This window comes from Eschrichtius robustus, chromosome 10 (genome assembly GCF_028021215.1).
Source record: "Eschrichtius robustus isolate mEscRob2 chromosome 10, mEscRob2.pri, whole genome shotgun sequence".
Taxonomy (NCBI): Eukaryota; Metazoa; Chordata; class Mammalia; order Artiodactyla; family Eschrichtiidae; genus Eschrichtius; species Eschrichtius robustus.
The window spans coordinates 35,921,459-35,938,786 of NC_090833.1; the positions used below are offsets into that span (position 1 = coordinate 35,921,459).

General features: G+C 46.0%; 1 protein-coding gene across 1 annotated transcript in view; it reads left to right on the forward strand.

Moving 5' to 3' along the window:
* Positions 1 to 5,547: 5,547 nt before the first annotated feature.
* PAX5 (paired box 5) overlaps positions 5,548 to 17,328 on the forward strand; it is a 165,110-nt gene continuing 153,329 nt past the window's right edge. Inside the window, exons 1-3 of the mRNA XM_068552469.1 lie at positions 5,548 to 5,633; positions 12,857 to 12,921; positions 16,253 to 16,381. Of these exons, the coding sequence (XP_068408570.1) occupies positions 5,548 to 5,633; positions 12,857 to 12,921; positions 16,253 to 16,381 (280 nt within the window). The remainder of the gene's footprint in view (positions 5,634 to 12,856; positions 12,922 to 16,252; positions 16,382 to 17,328) is intronic.

The window sequence follows — 17,328 nt, forward strand, 5'->3', positions numbered from 1 at the left end:
TGTGTGACTGGTTCTAACCACCCTTTCCCTTGCCTTTTGTTTCTGATCTGTTTCAGGACATGGAGGAGTGAATCAGCTTGGGGGGGTTTTTGTGAATGGACGGCCACTCCCGGATGTAGTCCGCCAAAGGATAGTGGAACTTGCTCATCAAGGTGTCAGGCCCTGCGACATCTCCAGGCAGCTTCGAGTCAGCCATGGTTGTGTCAGCAAAATCCTCGGCAGGTAAAGGCAGGCGCTTCAGGCTTCCCTTGATTTTTCAAATAATGACCTAAAACATGACCCAGAAGCTGTCCAATGTGGCAGTGTCATAGTGAGAATCATGGTGGCACTTCTCTCACATGCATAGCACTTTGGAGTTTGCAAAGCCCTTTTGAGGCCATTCAGTTCAAAGTAGCCCCAGGAAACCCCTGTTGTGGAATGGGGTGACTCAGATAAGAGGGTGACATGTTTTCTGAAAGCCTGGTGAATTATTCCAAAGAACCCACGAGTAAGAGGTTCTTAGGAATTTCCCCTACACATCTTTGGTGAGCTCAGGGCCTTAGCAGGGCTGAGTGGAAAATCTACAAGTTATAAAATCACATAACCAGACTTCAATGTTTCATTTTAATGTTTTCAAAAAGCACATTCCATTTTTAAAAGTCAGCTGTCATTTTCAGTTTTGGGTTATCATCTACCTTATTATTTTGGGCTGTAGTGTTTTCCTTCTGTATGTTTTGTTTCCTTCATAGTGACAGGCATCCTAAATATATATGAAATTAGAGAAGGGAAAAAAAAAAACTCCAAACAAACACTAACTCTCAAATCTGACATTTGAAAGGTGCCACTTGACCCGGTGATTTGCTGCAAGCAAAATACTAACAATGCCAATTCTCCCAGAGGGCTCTGCAGCCTCTTAATGCGCCTGTTTATTTTCTCGGGTGAGATGGTCCAGGGAAGCTTGTTTTGAGATGAGGAGACAAATCTAGAGGGCGAAGTGACTGACTCAGGTCCATCTAGCCAGTCAGCCAGCACTCAGGCTGGGAAGAGGCCTTAAGAACTCCGAGACCATCTGCATCTCGCTGTACTCCCAAACCAAAGCCGCAAGTGTGTTTCCAGGCATGTGAAGTTGTTATAGGTCTGCCCTGGCAGCCAGGAACATTCTCGGGTTTAGCTGTCAATGCTCTCTCAGGATTTCTCTTGCCAGGTCAGAAAACAACCTTTGGCCTGTAGCTTGCGTTATGGTTTGAGAACAGGCGCCTGAATAGAAAATAAATATTTTGAAGTATGTCAGTGCCATCGTGATTTCCTGCTTACTCTTTCCCTTCCATCGGCTGGAATTTAAGACGTCCTCTCAGATGGAGGGAACAACAGTATTTAACCTTGAGGAGACTCGCTGGAGGCCGAGAGAAGAGGTTTCAGGGCCAGGGGTATGGCAACCCCTTTAAAGACCATATCCCCCTGTTTATTCCTTATGCCCCTGCCCACCCCAGGTCACCCTAGCCATGGAGGCTGTGCGCTCCACTCCTGTTTAGCACTCAGCAGCAAACGAGCCCCAGCCCGAGTTCAAGGAGAAGGTCAGGACATCAGCGTGGTGTTCTTGTTAGATGGTGATTTTAGGCAGGAGGATGAGAGTGTAAGTCGAAGGAAAAAGAAAAAAACTAGAGGAGAGGGAGATAAAGAGAAGAGAAAGAAAAAACAAAACAGAAAAGAAATGGACTGATTTAAAACGAGAGAGAAACAGAAAGAGAAATGAAGACAAGATAGAAAGAGAGAGAAAAGAAAAATATTTTAGACCATCTCCGAGTGAATCTTAGATATCTTCTTGGGAAGCCTTCTCATTGTACGGAGGTAGAGAGAGAGAGAAAAAAGAGGCCCTTCCTTTGTTTTTGCTGAGATGTCTTTGCTGAGCCGACATTTTGCTTGCTATTTGAAATCTTCTCAGGGCAAGATGCTGAGCCCTTCTCAGAGGGGACATCCAGATGCCGGGTCCTCATGTTCTGGTGCCCGGGAGCCCTCCACGTCTTCCCTGGGGGACTGAAGGAGAGAGACAGTGACCCTCCCAAGCCCAGCCGGCAGCCTCCCGCGGCCCGGAATAGATTTGTCACTAGGTAGAGTGGCACTCGGAAGTTATGCGCCGCTCCGGTGCCTGGCCGTTTAAGTTGTCAACAATAAATTGGAATTTCATAGCTCATTATTTTCATAACTAAGAACCACAGTGGACAAAATGTCACTCTAATTAGAACTGCCTTTTAAGAAACAAGTTCAGCCCTAAAACAGTGTGACTGGGAATTTCTGAACTGGGGTTGTTCCATCCACTGATTTTTTGTTTTTTTTTTGGTCACCGAAGAATTTGATGGGCGCACACAGGGTGACAGATTGTCGAGAGCGTGTGGTGTGTGGTGGCTGTGGTTTTAGAGGCTGCATGGCAAGGCAGGCAGAGTCCCTGGGGCAGGCAGAGTCATCTCGGGAAGGTGGCGGTCTGCCAGGAGTATGGGCCTTCAGTCCACAGAGCTCAAGGCTCTGGAGGGGCTCGAGGGGCACAGCCCGGTGGCATGTGAGACCCATTTAAATCCACCCAGAAAGCTGGGCTGTTGTCTTCTTTCACTGGAGCCTGGCTGGGAGGTTCAGGCCATTTGGAACTGGGTGGTATGTTACACAGTAGTAAACACTCAGAGGATTTTAATCCGCAACACGTGCTCTTTATGTTTTACAAAGCTTTTTCTTAACCATTCTGCATTTCTGTCTTCACAACAGCCCTGCAAGGTAGGCAGGGCGAACATCCTCCCCTTATTATACAGATGGGATAACTGAGGCCCAGAGAGGTTGAGTTGGTCAAGGTCACACAGCGAGTTAGTATCAGAGCCACTGACTGGCACCTATACCTCTTTACTCGCAAACTAATGTTCTTTGCGCCGAACTGCACTGTGTGTTAGTGGCTATTGTTCGTCTTGTTGTGTATAAGCCAAAGCGCTGCGTGGCTGTTTTGCTGAGATGAAAGGGTGGTTATTTAGTCTGACACAGTTGCCAGTTGGGGTTTTCTGGAGTGACAGGGCTACCTTCTAAGTGCCTGGCCCATGTGTCAGTCAAAAGGAAGACAGAGACCTCTTGTGTCAAGACCGTAGCTGCCTATGGTTGGCTGTGTTCAGGTGGGATGGATGGAGAGCCATGGGCACTGCCATCCACAGCCATACAAGCAAGACAAGTGCTGGGGGGTGAGGTTTCATCCTGCCACCCTCTCAGAGTTTCTGCGTGAATACTGCAGTCCCATTCAGCTAACATATTTGAGCGCAGGGTTGTCTGTGTGTCTGAACCCCCGCCCCAAGATAGTGCCTGTCCTAACAGACCCTCTGTGACTATTGATTAAGTGAGTGAATGAGTGACAAGATGCATATGGAAATGCCTAGTAAACAGTAAAGCTCTCTACAATTGCATGGGATCATTATTATTAGTATTAGTATTATTTTAATTTTTACAACTAAAGCAGCAGCTTGTTCTAGTGCAAAGAGCACTGGATTCAGAGTCAGGTTTGAAAGCCCAGGACTGCTTCTAAGTTCCAGAAGGGAGTTGGGCAAGGTACTTAATCTTCTGATCATCGGTTTTCCCTTCTATAAAACCATACTGGCCTCTCAGGATTGGTGTGAGGATGAAGATAATTCAAGGAAGACTCTGTAAACTTTAAGGCACTGTGACTAAATAATGAGTTGTTGTGTTGATAGTAACAGATATTTTTCTATTGTAAAGTTGGAAGGATCTGCCGAATCTGCAGAGATTGCTGTGTGCTTTGATTTAGATACTTTTTTTAGACTTTTGGCAAAAAAGTATTTTCTTGGATATCTCTAAAAACCTATTTGTGACTAATAACAAATTTTTAGCAATTAGAGAATGAAAGAGCACAGATTGAGTTTTGCTTTATGGTCCAAATTTGTACATGACTCACTCTTCTTATTGAAAAACAGAATGTGCGCATCCACGTCACTGGTCCCAAATTATTTCATCTGTTTCTAGAATGTTCACTAACTTGGCCCTAATCAGACTTACCCAAGCTGAGAAGCATCTCTTTAAACGTAACCAGTCATTGTTCTGGGTTACCTTTCCCACCCATCACATGGGAGAATCACCGCTTTCCCTTAGCTATTATAAACTCTTGTTAGGTTTAAAATTTTCCAGCAATTTCTAAAATGTCTTTTTCATTAAAAACTTTTTTCAACTGCAAGATGATCTTTGCAAGAGGAAGTCAAGAATTCCTCTGTAAATGTTGAGAGAGACGTCCAGTGAAGGCTCAGATTCAGAAAAGGAATCAAGTAATTTTTTTCCCCTGAAATATTCTTTCATGGCACTCTTTTCCCTGGTCTCGGTTTTACTGTAAAACCCTGACATCCTATTTGCATTAACGAGGAAGAGCTGATAGCATGGAAATGTGCTTAGAAACAGTGATTTACCTCAGGGGAGGTCCCTGGAAGAGCTGCAGTGACTTGTGGTTGGGTGTTTTTGTTTGTTTGTTTGTTTGTTTTTCTGATTGCTTGGGTTTTGACTTATACGTAACTCATATTTCTAGTTAATTCTGGAATCCAACACTCTTTTTAATTTTACACCAGGGTTATTGTTTATCTCTTATGGAAAAAGAAGTTGCACTTTGAGGGACAGTTTCACAAAATGAGTCTGCTAGGGGATGGGAGAGCTGGCAAATTAAAGGCACAGGGCAACTTTCTTGGGAAATTGTAGCTCAGGAGGCTGGGCCACAGTCCTAGTTTGGCCACTGGATCTTGAGTGACCCCGGGCAAGCCATTTAACCTCTGTGGATCTCTGTTTATATCTGTAGATGGGGACCTATTTGTTTATTCGTTCACTCATTCAGTCATTCAAAACTGAATTTTGTGCTTTAGAAATTAGAAATTCAAAATTATGTGCTTTAGAAGTGTTGTGGGGATCAAAGGGGAAAACCAACTTGAAAGATTTCTGTAAACTGTCAATGGTAGATAAATGTGACAGAACTAATTAATTAATTAATTAACTAACTAATTAATGTAGAGCATTCTGACCAGCGCTGTCCAATAGAAATGTAATGTGAGCCATGCATGACATTTAAAATTTTCTAGTAGTATAGTACATTAGAAAAGGAAAAAGAAACAGGTACAATTAATTTTAATTCTATATTTTATTTAACCCAATATATTAAAAGATGATCATTTCAATATGTAACCAATAGAAAAATCATTAATGAGATTTTTACTTTTTTTTGTACTAAGTTTTGGAAACCTGGTGTGTATTTGACGCTTATAGCACATCTCAATTCAAACAAGCCACGTTTCAAATGTTCAAAAGCCACATAAGGCTAGTGGGTACGTACTGGACAGCACAGGTCTGGACGTTTCCTGGACAGAGTAGTCCATTATTTTGTTACCAACACCCATTTTCCAGGTCTCTCATGGCTAAGCTCCTCTCTCCTTGGGTCCTAGGTATTATGAGACGGGGAGCATCAAGCCTGGGGTAATTGGAGGATCCAAACCAAAGGTTGCCACACCCAAAGTGGTGGAAAAAATCGCTGAGTATAAACGCCAAAATCCCACCATGTTTGCCTGGGAGATCAGGGACCGGCTGCTGGCGGAACGGGTGTGTGACAATGACACGGTGCCCAGCGTCAGTTCCATCAACAGGTGAGGGGCTGGTGCCTGTGGGAGGCTAGGGGTCTGGGTGGGGTGGGGATACTGGGGGCTCTGCATGTGCCTTTCCTGGAGATCTGGTCTCTCCTTTCACCAAGTCCCCGTAGGGGTGATCGGACAGGAGAGATGCTAACAGGGCTGAATGCATCGCTCTATCACCCTCTCTTCTCTCCAAATTGGGCAGGTGTCCTAAGCCCAGGGAGGGGAGGCTATGCCAACACTCTGGCTGCTGCAGATTCTTCTGAGCCCAGAGTCATTTCCATCACTCCCTTCACCACTTGCCTCTGCATGTGAAGCACCGCACAGTGAATTGTCCTGTTAGGCCTTCACAAATGTCACTTCCTTGCAAGCCCATCCTCAAGGTTGGCACTGGCCCACCTCAGGGCTTCCCAGGAGGAAAATTCCAGCCTCTAGTTTGCGCAGAGTTTGAGCTATTGAGTGTGGGGAACAGAGCCCGGACTTGCAGTTGGGAGATTTTAGCTCCTGTGCCAGCTCTGCCACAAACTCAGTGTGACCGTGACAAAGCTCTTCCTCTCTCTGAGAGCCCAGGATCTTGGTGGTGCTGATGTGGGTCTGTGATTTCCAAGAGTGACATCCAGGATGCTCAGATCCTGTGGAGTTAGGGGGTTGCCCTCTCCCCAGTTGCCCCGAATCTCACCTGGGGGGAGAAAGATCCAGAGAAATACCATGAATACCAGGCTGGGGATCTTCTTGGGAGCTCCTTCTTTTTTCCAGTCTGGTCCAGAATACATCCAACAGAGCTCTCAGAGCTTCAAAACTGAATTCCTGAAGGAAAGTTTTCTACCGTAGATGGTGCTGTCTCAACTCCATTGAAAGCCATAAAGTCAAGGATGACGTTGTGAGATGACAGAAATGATTGTTCTCTAAACCCCACAAAGAAAAAAGAAGCCAGCAGACTGAAAACCTGAACAGTTCCCATTTCTCCAAGGCCACGCCCTGCTCTTGTCAGTGCAGAGCCTGTCTGGGCATAGGGGATCCCTCACCCCCAGCAACTGAGGTGATCAGACCAGATCCCCTCTGGTCCTGACATTGTTCCTTCTGTGATGACTCAAATGCACAGAATCACTGTGTGATTTTCCGTGTTGGTGTTTTGAGTCCTGCTATTTCATAAACGATTAGCCTGTTTTTTGTTTCTTCTCTCGGCAAACCTTTACCTTGGCTCTGACATCCTTCAGGGTGCTACGAAGAGAGAGGGGAATCAGGCATGTGGTCTCTTAGTCTCTGTTCTAGAGGGGCTCCTTATCCAGGGAGGGACTCTGGCCTTCACTGAGAAGTCTGGATAGCCCGCCATAGGTACAGAATTGCTGGAGAGGTAGCAATTATTGTGGTGGGTCTGAGGGGCATCACTCCGGTTCTTTTCTGGCTTATGAGTGGCTCCATGTGCTTTCTGAGTCCCCTACTGCCAGCTCTTTGAAAGATTTCTATGACACAAAGCAACATGACTTTTCCGCCTACCTGTGTCTCCAAAATCCCTAAGATGGAGTGAGGCCTGCTCTGCTGAGATCAGTGAAGGAGCAGTCAGCCTGCTCTGCAGAGGAGCCTCTAGCAAACTGGTGGTCAGGCTCTGGAGGCACCGAGATTTTTCAATCTAGGTTATACATGTGGTTTGAAAGATACCTCAGGTTGCCCGTGGGGGTCACAAACCTTAATGCCAATATGGGGTCAGACAGATGATGTAACAAGGGAAGTGGCCCAGGCATAAGGCAACAGGGGAAGGTCGGTCTGTGGCAAACTAGGAACACAAGCTCTATTGAAGGGGCAGTTGCCTCTCGGCTCTAGCTGAAAGCTGCCAGGAATGTGGGCCTGGTGGTAGCCAGATTTTTTTTTCCGTTCTTAAAGAGGAGCCAGAAACTAGGACTTGTGTGTGCATGTATTTGTACATTTGTGTATATGAAATCTCTATATCTTTAAACAGTGGCAACTAATGTCAATGAGAAAATGCCTTTGCGGGACAAGCATAAATCATTTTCAGGGCCCCAACTTCTATCTTCTGTCATACAAGGAGGAAAACTGTTTTGTGACGAAGTTATTTTAATGTACTTTAGAAAAATATAACTAGCACTTGAAACCAGTGAGTGTGAACTTTATGAACTATCCCCCCCATTTATGGTAAAGAACTAATATTGCTTTATAAAATAAGTCTAAGTCAAAAAGTAAGTGATTTGAAAGAAACATATGAAGCAAATAGAGCACAGTGATTACAGATGTGGTGAAGGCTATGAAGGGGTACTTGAATGAGTGTCCAGGGAAATCATGGCTCAACTGATGCTTTGTGCCCAGAGCCGTGCTGTGTGGAGGGTCAGACTGCTAGTTGCTGGGGCCATGACTAGCCTCAGGGGCCTCCTGGGTGTCCCAGTCCATAACGGTGGCCTGGTGGCTCCACCGGCTGTACCTCTAAGGTGCTGCCACATCTGGGGTCTCCTACGGCCCTCAAAGCTTAGCTCTCTCCTGTGACAGGTATAGAAACTAAGGCCCAGATGGGGAGTGCACAGGAACAATGATTTTGAGCTAGAGGTGGGAGTAGAGCCCAGGTTCCCTGATGGTAAGAGAAGGGATGTTTCTTTCCGCCACTCTCCAGTAGGACTCTGGTAGGACAGAACTGAAGATCTGTGAGGAGAGAGACAAGGAAGGGCAAACAGCCATCCCTACTGCATTCCCAATCCATTCCTGAGCCTCACAGCCTGTATGTTATGCTGCCTGTCGGCAGGCTTCCTCTGTGATCTATAGCCCTTTCCTGTGCTCCTCTCTGGGGTTCCTCCCGGGAGCACTCTCTGGCTCCTCACCACATTCTTCTGTGAGAGCTCTTTTGTGTCTTTAGCAACAGACCGCGCAATGCAAATAAACTAAGTGCGGGACAGTCTTGTGTTGCTGCATCCACCCCCCAGCTCCGCACCCACAAAGCCTGAGGCATCCCAGCACACAGTTTTATTTTCCATATAAAGATCCCACTGCATTCAAACAGATGCAGCTTCTAAATAACTGTCTTGCAAATGTTGTGTAAGAGGGTCCATAGCTCCCTCTCCCAGCCCCTGCTTCCCCGGGAGGCAACGTCTCACTATTCCAATACTTCAGACATCTAGGGAGGGAAGGGTGGCTGGATCTGTAGCTACCCTGGTGGCCACAGGGCCGTCTCCACCTTCCCCACCAGAAGTGTGTGCCTTCCTGCTGCCTTCTGGGGATCCTGCCTGGGAAACCATGACTGACATGGGGTGAAGCAACACTGAACCAGTTCTGCTAGGCTTGTGGGAGATTCCCTGGGACACAAAGCATCATGTTTATGTGGCTTCTTAAGGACAAATACATGCTGGGGTGTTGCACAACCTGCATGAAGGTTCTTGGAATCCAGCGTGAGACAGTTGGAGGTGGCTGTCTTAGAGCTGACCCCAATGACGGGTGGAACGGAGTCTTCCTTCTTCGTCCGTTCCAGTCCCGAGGCTCTAAACCAGGGGCCGAGTGACATTCCCAGCTTAGAGGGGCAGCTCTATTTAGTAGCAGTCAGTGGTTGTCCTGTGAGGATGCGGGGCCAGTATTCTGGGTGTTCTGATTTTTCAAGAGAAGCTAGAAATCCACGTATTTATGTAAACGCTCCCAACTTACCAATACTGGCAACTAATTCAAATGAAAATAAATATACTGTGCAGGCCAAACAAACCTTGTCCAGGGATGGATGTGGCCTGGGGATGACCATCTGTAAACTCTGCTCTTCATCCTGACTTGGGCAACAAGCCTTCTGGGATTGTTCATCCCTTCCCTCTTTCTTCTCCACATCAGCCACAGGTGTGAGTGTCACCTGTGGACTCTCTCCCAGCTTGGCCTAGTTGGACTCTTGGTTTCTGGATTCTTAACACAGCTGATGGCCCAGGATTCTTACTGCAAGATGGCAGTTTGATCAGTGAGGTAGACGTGGGTATTTCTCTCAGTCTTATAGCCCCATTTCTTTTTTTAAGGCACCACGATTTTCTCTTTCAGTGGAATTTTGTATGTGGTGTTGGGGAGGTGGTGGCTGGGGTGATGGTGAGAAGACCTAGCCTTTCAAAGCAGTGGGGGTGATGTTGAAAAGGGATCCTTACAAGTGCCTGTAATGTCTAAAGTTCCTCGGACTTTGACTCTTCGGACTCTAGATGGATTTTGAATCCAAATAGGCTTTATGCCTCATACAGGCAGTATTTAGCAGAGGGACTGCTTCCTTTGAATGTGGCTCAAAGAGAAGTGCTCGGGCATGGGAGCTGACTTGCTGTGGGACCTTGGGCAGGTCATTTGAGCACTCTGGGCTTTAGTTTCCTCATTTATAGGAATTCTTTGATTGCTGAGCTTCCTTCTCCATTGGACCATCTAGGATGATCATATGGCATCCAAGGTCATGCTCATGCTCAGCAAAGCAAAGGCTGCACCTCTTAGCGTTGACTGTCAATTAGCTCTGAATGTCTCTGGTTTAGAACAGGTCCAGAGCATGGCTCTTATTGTGATGAGTCCTGATGTTAATTTTTTAATTTTTAATTTTTTTAGAATTGTTATGATTCAATTATAGTCTTGTTCTTCCCACTCCCATTTCTTCTCAATGGAAAATGATGCTCTTTGTTCTTTTCTTGGCAGCTGCTACAAGCAGATGGGCAGAATTTCTATCTCTGGGGATGGGTTTGGAGGGTTCCCTATGATTCAAGTCTTCCTTATAAAGGAAAGCCCCACTACAGCCTTAAAACAGGGTATGGGGATGGCTACCTTCCCCTCCCCAGCTCCCAGGGGGATCCCATGTGTTTTTAAGGCGTTTGTGGAAAATATGAACCTTTAAAGGTTGAAGCTGGTCATTAATCTTTATGAAGATACCAGTGAAAATAACAACAGCTAACATTTATCGAGAATTTACTATGCAGCAGCCACTGTTCTACATACTTAATTAATTTAATCCTTGTAATAACCCTATGAGGCGGGAATGATTCTTAGCTTCATTTTGCAGATGAAGAAATTGAGGCACAGAGGGGTAAGTAATTCACCCAACATTATACAGCTGGCAAATTGCAAAACTGGGATTCAAACTCTAGAAGTCCGGATCCGGAGCCTGTTCACACCGCTGCAGCTGCCTGTCAATGATTTATAAAAATTGATAATGTTTTACCAATGATTTATAAATATTTTTAAAGAAAAATAAGGAAAACATAATTTTACTTGCTTACGTAGAAAGTTAATGGCAAGACAATGCTTTGAAAAGTTAGGACTTTATACAGGACTTCAACAGGAAATAGTTACAATCTATTAATATTTTACCATATGTTTGTATAAACATAAACCATAATATAGATAAACTATATTTAAATCTGGCATATCCGTATATTCACACATCTAGCTATATCTCTGTAGACACACATACATGTATACAGAGAAGGTGACACACACAAAAATCCAAAATTAGGTCAGATGCTAGCTTAATTCCAGGTAGTCAAAAAGACTGCCTCAAACCCAGGTCTTTGTTAATACGCTCCATGTTTTCTTAGTCAAAATAAATTATTTGAGTATTGGAGAAAACAAACAAAACGCTCAGTATATTTGAGGGAGTACATATGCTGACTCATCAGAAAATGGCAAAGGCCCTATGCTGAGCTCAAGTGGCCATGGCTCCAGAGGGCCTGTGGCTAGGTCGTGGTGTGAGCAGAAACATCCATTCCAGGCTACCAGCTGAGGATGCTGAGCACCCTCAGTGCCCAGCACTGAGCTGTGAGATCACAGAGGTCAGGGGTCATGGCCCAGTGAAGTTCAGGAGACACTTCTGTTCTCCCTTTCCCCATGCACAAGCTGGAGACCAGTGCAGCTTGAAAAGAGCTTCCAGAAAGAATGGTCTGAAATGTGAAAAAGCTGAGTGAAAAGAGCAGGACATAAAACCGTATACATGGTTTAATCCTGATTTTGTTAAGAAGAAATGGATATTTCCAAATATGCACAGAAATGCTAGCGTAAAGGAAATATACCAAAATGTGGTTTTAGATGTCTTCTTTATACCTGTTGGCCAAATAGTCTACAATGAACACAAAGTACTTTTATAATTAGGAAAAACTCTAATAAATGTTATTTTAAAAGGTCATAGTTGGAGACTGGAATAGAACTTTACCAAAGAAGTTGCACATTTTATTACCACCTATCCTTCTCCCAAGTGCCAGGGAAGGAACTTTCTTGCAGACCCAAAAGGGACTTTTGGCCTGGCCCTGGTCAGCTGCTGTACGACGTATCGGGCTTGGGGTCTCATGGAGGCCTCACGTGTTGTCCCAATTGGAAAGTTACAAACTAAGCTTCTCAGAGCCCAAGTTTCTGCAGAAGGACATCAGAGCTGCCGGGTAGCAAATGGAAGGCACTGCTGCTATTATCCTTTTTATACTCTGTACTTTTCCATAAGAATTTTTTTTTTTTTTTTCCAAAAAGGATTTGATTACTTAAAGTAAGAAAAGATTGGTCTGTTCCAACTCCCTCATTGTATCAAGGCCCTCAATGGAATGGACATGCCCAGGGTCACAATCCAGTTCATATTAGAACTGGAGCAAGGTCTCTGGAAAGACAGTCCAGGACAGCCCTGGCTCCCAGCCCCTTAGAGCCTTCCACTGTTTTGCATAATTCAGGCTTCCTCTTAGCAAAGCCAAGCCAGGCCTCTCCTGGCAGCACTTTAACCCTTTCTAGTTTTGTAGCAACATTCACATCCCTCCCCCCACCCCCTTGATAATTTCTGATGGGCAGGGATGTTATTTTTCCTGTGGCTCTCTAAGGCAGAGAAACCAGAGTGTGAGAGCTGCCAGGGGACAGGGAGGTCACCTGGTTCAGTGCCTTCATTCCACAGATGGGAGGTTGAGGTCCAGGAAAGGGATGGAACTTTCTAACTCACTCAGTGAGTTCCTTATGGAGTTGAAGCTGTTCCAAGAATGGGATGCCTCTTTGTAATATTAACACATCAATCTCTTCCTACAGAAGAGGCACTTGAAGCCCAGAGAGGGGTGCAAGTTACCCAAAGACACCCAGGGAAGTAGGGGCTGAGTTGGAACTAATCTATAATTCTTCCACACCCCCAACTCGGGACCTGGGTTCATAATCCGCCCCCACTTCTGCCCCAACTTGACCCACGACCCAGCTGGATATGGGTTTCTGGCATGGCTAGTTGAGATCTCTTTTCCTCCATGATGGTAAATAGCCATTTATTTTTTTTTCCCAACTGTTCACAGGATCATCCGGACAAAAGTACAGCAGCCACCCAACCAGCCGGTCCCAGCTTCCAGTCACAGCATAGGTAAGAACTTTTTAAAAAAATTTAAAAATCTAATGGGCTCCAAATACTCTAAAGAACTTTTAATCATTCTTATGGACAGGTAATTCTGCATAAAACACTTCGGCACACGTACTAATGCGCCTTCTTTGTCATTCTCCAAGGGCTGAAACTGGTAAATGAATTTTATAAATACTGCTAAAAGGTTTTGAATTTTACTGATTATTATGATAAATAGCTTTCACCATGAGACAGAAAATTGAAATCTAAGCCAAAAAAAAAAAAAAATCCACTAATGGGGGTCTATAGAATGTCAGATAATTAAAGTAATAAATCAAGAAAGGGATACTTATTCATAACATTTTCTGCATCATTAGTCAGTAAGTAGTTTTGAATGTGTTTTTTTCTTCTATCAACCAGCCCTTCTACAATTCTTTGTGCACTTGCAGTCTTGAGTGAAGATGTGGCAAAACTTCCCAAACTTTCTTTCTCTCTCTCTCTTGCTTCGATCTCATGTGCTCCGTGAACTGTCAAGGGCTGCCAGTGGGGTTTCTGACACTCATGGGTGAAGTCTGAGAGTGACCATGACTCGTAAGGAGAAGAGTCATATTTCCTACTACCCAGGAGTTCAGAAGTTTCCCTTGCCTTTCCTTCCCTGCAAAGATCGTGAGATGAAAGTGACGTGTGTCTACACAAGGTGTATGATTTCTCCACTTTGGATAAAGGAGACACCTCTGGTTAGTTGGGGGAAAGCTTATTCTACTATAAGAAAGCGGGCCACCATTCAGCAAGCCTCTGACGGTTCTGGCTGCCACAGGCCCTGTCAATTCCACTTAATCACACCTTAATTACACAAAGATTGTGTACCCTTTGTTGCTCCTTCTTCGACTGAAAACTTGAACTCCCCATGGTGATGGGGGACAGGCAGAGGCCTGGCTTATAGTTCCAGCTTTGTCATTAAGTCAACCAGTGAACTGTGTAAGCCCCTTCACCTCTGTGAGCCTCAGTTTCCCCATTTGTGGAGCAAGGGGCACAAACCCAGTGCCCTCTGAGGTCTCTGATTCTTCATGGTTGCTTCTTTGCATAAAGGTAAGACAGAATTCTTCCCTTCCATAAAATAATTCTTCATTTAGTAATCCATCCAAAAAGCGTTTGCTAAGCCCCTGCTATGCAGCCCGTGGTGGTGGAGACTAACGTTATAAGGAAGGCGGGACAAAATCCCCGTTCTCAAGGGCTTCTCAGTCTAATGGGGGAAAATAACAAAGAGAAGTCTGCAAAACACTGAGATCAGGCTCAAGAAGAGAGTACAGGGTGCTGTGGGAGCAGAAGGGAGGGAAAGATCAGCTTTGTTGAGCTGGAGTGGAGAGGGTTAAGGAGAGCTTTCTGGGGAAGTGTTTGTGGCTGGGATTTCATCTGCAGCTTTAACAATTTCAGGTCACATAGCAAGGTATATCAAACTTAGGGTAACTGATAATATTCTTTCAATTGGGTAAGAGGAATAATTACACTTGACAGTCAGCAGAATGCCTTATCTCAGAAATTTGTATAAAATCCATATCTTATTTGTGTACAGCCCCTTATAATTTATTAACTTACTGAGGAGTAAGGAAATGGAAGCTTTAGAGAGATGAAATAACTAGCCCAAGGTCACATGGCCAGTAAGTGGTGGAGCCAGAATTGGAACCTGAGTCTTTTGAGCCGAGTGTGATTACAAAATGTTGAAACACATGTCATCGGCTCTGTCAGCAACGTGGTGAGCCTTGGTTATATGTGGTGGTTGTTTAAAGTACCGAATGACTGGTGAGCTTCTTTCTTCCTCTGTTCTTTGCACCTTAACACAGAAAAGGTTGTGAGATTTGCATAAATCTATTTTGAGGAGCTTCTTCTGGTGAAGGAAAAGAGAAGTTAACGATTTCTACTTCTGTGTCTCCTAAGGAAGATCTAAAATCAAACTCAAATATGAGAAGAAAGGCACTGCTCCCTTTAGGTCTGTAGGAGCAAGAGCTGAATGTGCTCCAAGGAAAGCAACAAACAGCTTCTCAACCAATCACCACCATTTCTAGTAATTTCCTACACTTTAGAGTCAAAAGCAGCTCCACCCGCCTCCAGCTAGTTATAGCCGAAGGAAATGTGTCTGAGATTGGTCTGTAGGTTTTAATAAACCAAGAAAGAATTCCCACAGCCCAGAAATGGAAATTCAGCTGTACGGCTTGAGAGGACCCTGATGACCGACAGGTCTCCCCCTTGGATTCTGGGGCCAGCAGTTAATGTGAAACTTGCACAAACCTCCCCTCCCCCATTCTTATTTTTAGGAACTTAGATACCTGGTCTCAGTCACAATAAGTCACCAACCCACATTTCTGGGCAGAAGAAGTCTAGACTTTAAGTGAGTAGAACCAAGGCTGAGCCCTGGTGCTACGGCTTGTTAGCTAGATGACTTTGAGCCAATCACTTTGCTGTGTGGAGGCTCAGTTGCCTCACCTGATGAATGCGGATGAATAATAGCACTCTTGGTTATTGCAAGCATCAAATGAAAAGCACTTTATGAACGTGAAGCATATTATTGTTTTTCATTATTCATTAGTGAGGAGCAGATTACTATAGGGGTTGACTTTAGTTCTTTGGTTCCAGTCACCACTCTGCCTCGTATTAGCTGTGTGACCTTGGACAAGTCACTTACCTTCTCTGAGCCTTGGTTCCCTTACCTTTCCAGTGACCTAGCTTATAAGTTTGTTCTCAGAATTAAATGAGATGATGCCTGAGTGCCTGGCACAGAGTAAGTTCTCAGAAAAAATTATCGTTATTATAAATCAATATATGTATAACATATAGTATATTAATATTATATAATTAATATAAAATATTAAAATCCAGGTAAAGAGGAAGGAGAAAAGACAGCGAGGAACTATAAAAAGAAGAGATAGTCTGCGTTTGGTGCTTTGCTGGCTCTGTGTATGAGTGTGCAGATATTTATGTCTGCGTGTATGGGTGGATTTGTAAGTAGGGAGTGAGGTCGTTTCTAGCACTGGCTGGTGGTGGGCCCCAGCTCCCCCGTTTCTCTGCTCCATCCCCCTGCTTCCTGCATCCTCGGACAAGCTGGGGTTTGAACTAGTGCCCGTGTTCCCTTCTGCAGTGTCAGTTCTCTTCGGGGCTACTCTCATCGCCCAGGTTTGGCCGCTGCCCTGTGGCGAGTGTCCTCAGCACACACCTGCCCTGCCCGGCTGTCTCCCAGTCGCACCAGCTCCCTGTAGGGGGAGTGCCTTTGAATTGGCCCGAAGGCGGGGCCGACCTCTCTCCTCCCCGGCACCGCCCCCCAGCCTCGTGCCGGCCCTGACCGTCTTCTCCCTCTGCGCAGTGTCCACCGGCTCCGTGACGCAGGTGTCCTCGGTGAGCACGGACTCAGCCGGCTCCTCCTACTCCATCAGCGGCATCCTGGGCATCACATCCCCCAGCGCCGACACCAACAAGCGCAAGAGAGATGAAGGTAAGAGACGCCGGCGCTGCCCGTCGGGGATGGGCCTGAGCGGATCTGTGGGATCTGTTTCCAGGCCCTCAAGTCAGGGGTGGAAGCACAGACGCCCACTGAGCACCCCTTAACTGCAGAGCGCTGGAGGCATCTGGCCCAGCCCAGTCCCGTCCTGACCACGGGGAAGGGGCTGAGCCCTCCGGGAGAGGAAGAGGGCCCGGCTGGGACTGGACTTCTCGCTGGCCTCCTCCCATCTTCCCCCCTTTGGTGGGAAAGGCGGGCCTGGCAGAGCCCTTGGGGCCTGTGCTTTGCGGCCTCTAAGAAGCCCTTGCATTTGCAGATGTGATGCCCAGAGGGCAGGGTGTGGAGGGTACGAGCACAGCAGCAGTGTCCCTTTTGGGGGGAGGCCTAGGGGAGAGGGAGGGGCTGGGCAAAGTGAGAGGGGCACACATGGGGTGGCAGGGTCAGCGGGTGGGCTCTCCGAGGGTCTGAGCACACCTCTTTCAGAAGGCCTTCAGTGCGGTGATGGGGGGCGTTGAGGAAGTGAATAATCTTCTCATCTCTGTCCTTGGGCCTGGAAGGAAGGAGTGCAGGGGGCCTCCCGGGGATTAAATAGATGACAATCTTCCCTGTTGGTTTTCTCAACCCTCGCTGTGCCACCCGGGCCTTGGGAGCTGGCCGCCGCCTCTGTCCCGGACATGGGCCCACCTTAACCTGGGTCTCCTTTCCCTGGATAGGCTGCCAGCAGGCTGACATTAATGGGTTTGAGAGGAGAAATGACCCCCTGGGAGTCTGTAAAACCTTTGTCAGGAAAGGAAAAAAAAAAAAAACAAAAAAACGGGCTGTAGTCTAGGGGCTGAGAGCAGGGTGACAGAGATCTTGATTCAATTATTCTGTTCCTCAGCACAATTCCCTCTCTCGGCTCCCTGTAAGGGATGTATGTTCTCGCGAGCGCATGCCCAAGT